Genomic DNA, 2,701 nt, shown 5'->3' with positions numbered 1-2,701 from the left:
GTAGTGAACTCCAAGTTTTCTTTTCAAAGAATCAGTATGTCTGTATGTTCAGCTCTCTTATTCTTTGTTCTCCTTTTTTTTTTACAATCTCTTTTTTATTAAGAAATCCTAATGACTGAGGTAGATGATGCTGTTATCAGATACTGAAGGAATTTGGTTTAAAATATGAAAATGATGAAACCAAGGGAAAGAAAGCACTGTTTTGAAATTATCTTCTTTTAAATTTAGATGGCTCATTAAGAATGCTTCCAGTGTAAGGTTCTAAGCACAAAATCCAGATATGTCATGTTCTGGACTTGCTTCCTGAAGATGAACTCAGCAGCTGATGGAAAGAATCCACACTCTCACAGAACAGCAAATCACAAATGGTTGTCTCTGTGAAGCCAGGAGCTCTGCATTTGATACTTCTATCTGGGCTCATTTCCAACTGTTCAGGATTTGGATTCCTGAAGGCTTCTTCAGCATTGAACTAATTCTTTGTTGGCTGAAGGGGCTGGGACTGTTTCTCCACACACAAACTGATCTTTGTCATAAATCACTTTTATAATGAGAGAGCAGCTAGGACACGTTGCAACGTCTTCCCCATTCTCCAAATCTTCCTTGGTGATGGAGAAGTTATCTCCACATGGGCAGGGATAGAAATACGTCTCCGAGTCCTCGTCTTATTGGAAGTCCTCGATTTCCACCTCGTCATGAAACACTGCCATGGTCAGCAGGGGTAGCTGAAGGGGTGACGCCCCGGCAGTCCGAGACCAGCTCCAACCGTCTAACTTGGACCTGTTCTCCATTTTAAAGCACGCTTTCACCATTACTCCACCTGTGAGTCACACCCTTCTATAGAAGTAAAATTGCCTTGCTGAGAAAATTAAATTTATGTTCAAGTGCTATTTCTTTGCGTCATTGAGGAACAAGCATTTGTTTCTAACGTTACCTGAAAGACCAATAACAAGCAACAGGATTGAAATGGTAATAAAAGTTACCTACAAAAAAAAAGTCCAGGATCAGATAGATTCACAGATGAATTCTACCAGACGTTCAAAGAAGAATTGGTCCAATCTTATTGACACTATTCCACAAGATAGAGAATGAGGGAATCCTACCTAAATCATTCTATGAAGCCAGTATCACCCTAATACTAAAACCAGGGAAGGACATAACCAAAAAAGGAAACTATAGACCAATATCCCTGATGAACATAGATGCATAAATCCTTAATGAAATACTAGCTAACTGAATCCAATAACATATCAAAAGATAATCCACCATGATCAAGTAGGTTTCATACCACAGATGCAGGGATGGTTCAAAATACACAAGTCAATAAATATGATACACCACATAAACAGAATTTAAAATGAAAATCACATGATCATCTCAATAAATGCAGAAAAGCATTTAACAAAATCCAGGATCGCTTTATGATTAAAACCCTCAGCAAAATCAGCATACAAGAGCCATACCTCAATGTAATAAAAGCCATCTATGACAAACCCACAGCCGACATAATACGGAATGGGGAAAAGTTTAAAGCATTCCCTCTGAGAACTGGAACAAGACAAAATGCCCACTCTCAGTACTTTTCTATTTAACATAGTACTGGAAGTGCAATCAGACAAGAGAAAGAAATAAAGGGCATCCAAATTGGTAAAGAGGAAGTCAAACTGTGCCTGTTTCCTGATGATATGATTATATACCTAGAAATCCCTAAAGACTCCTCCAAAAGCTCCTAGATAAATGAATTCAGCAAAGATTCAGGTTACAAAATCAGTGTACAAAATCAGTAGCTCTCTTATACACCAACAGCATCTAAGCTGAGAATGAAATCAATAACTCAACCCCTTTTACAATAGCTGAAAAAAAAATCAGGAATATACCTAACCAAGGAGGTGAAAGACCTCTACAAGGAAAACTACAAAACACTACTGGAAGAAATCATAGATGACACAAACAAATGGAAATACATTCCATGTTCATGGATAGGCAGAATCAATATTGTGAAAATGACCATACTGCCAAAAACCATCTACAAATTCAATGTAATTTTCATCAAAATACCACCATCATTCTTCACAGAACTAGAAAAAATAATTTTAAAATTCATGTGGAACCAAAATTCATTTATAGCCAAAGCAAGACTCAACAAAAAGAACAAACCTGGAGGCATCACATTACCTGATTTTAAACTATTCTATAAGGCCATCGTCACTAAAACAGCATGGTACTGGTATAAAAATAGGCACTAAGACAATAGAATAGAATAGAGAACCCAGAAATAGCCGGGCGCGGTGGCTCAAGCCTGTAATCCCAGCACTTTGGGAGGCCAAGGTGGGTGGATCACGAGGTCAGGAGATCAAGACCATGTTGGCTAACACGGTGAAACCCCGTCTCTACTAAAAATACAAAAAATTAGCCGGGCGTGGTGGCGGGCGCCTGTAGTCCCAGCTACTTGGAGGCTGAGGTGGGAGAATGGCATGAACCCGGGAGGCAGAGCTTGCAGTGAGCCGAGATCGCGCCACTGCACTCCAGCCTGGGCAACACAGCCAGACTCCATCTCAAAAAAAAAAAAAAAAAAAAGAGAGAACCGAGAAATAAACCCAAATGCTTACAGCCAACTGATCTTCAACAAAGCAAACAAAATCAAAAGTGAGGAAAGGACCCTCTATTCAACAAATGATGCTGGGATAATTGGCAAGCCACATGT

General features: G+C 39.2%; 1 protein-coding gene across 1 annotated transcript; it reads right to left on the bottom strand.

The window, feature by feature from the left end:
• Positions 1-88: 88 nt before the first annotated feature.
• On the bottom strand, positions 89-707 carry LOC108525297 (DPH3 homolog). Its single transcript, XM_017866318.1, is given in 1 exon segment — positions 89-707. A coding segment is annotated over 1 exon segment (249 nt). The 3' UTR covers positions 89-458.
• Positions 708-2,701: the final 1,994 nt, after the last annotated feature.

The sequence above is a fragment of the Rhinopithecus bieti genome, unplaced genomic scaffold (genome assembly GCF_001698545.2).
Source record: "Rhinopithecus bieti isolate Rb0 unplaced genomic scaffold, ASM169854v2 scaffold_33957, whole genome shotgun sequence".
In the NCBI taxonomy this organism is placed as follows: Eukaryota; Metazoa; Chordata; class Mammalia; order Primates; family Cercopithecidae; genus Rhinopithecus; species Rhinopithecus bieti.
Note: the sequence above shows the minus strand (reverse complement) of the source record. Positions and strands in the feature narration are given on the sequence as shown.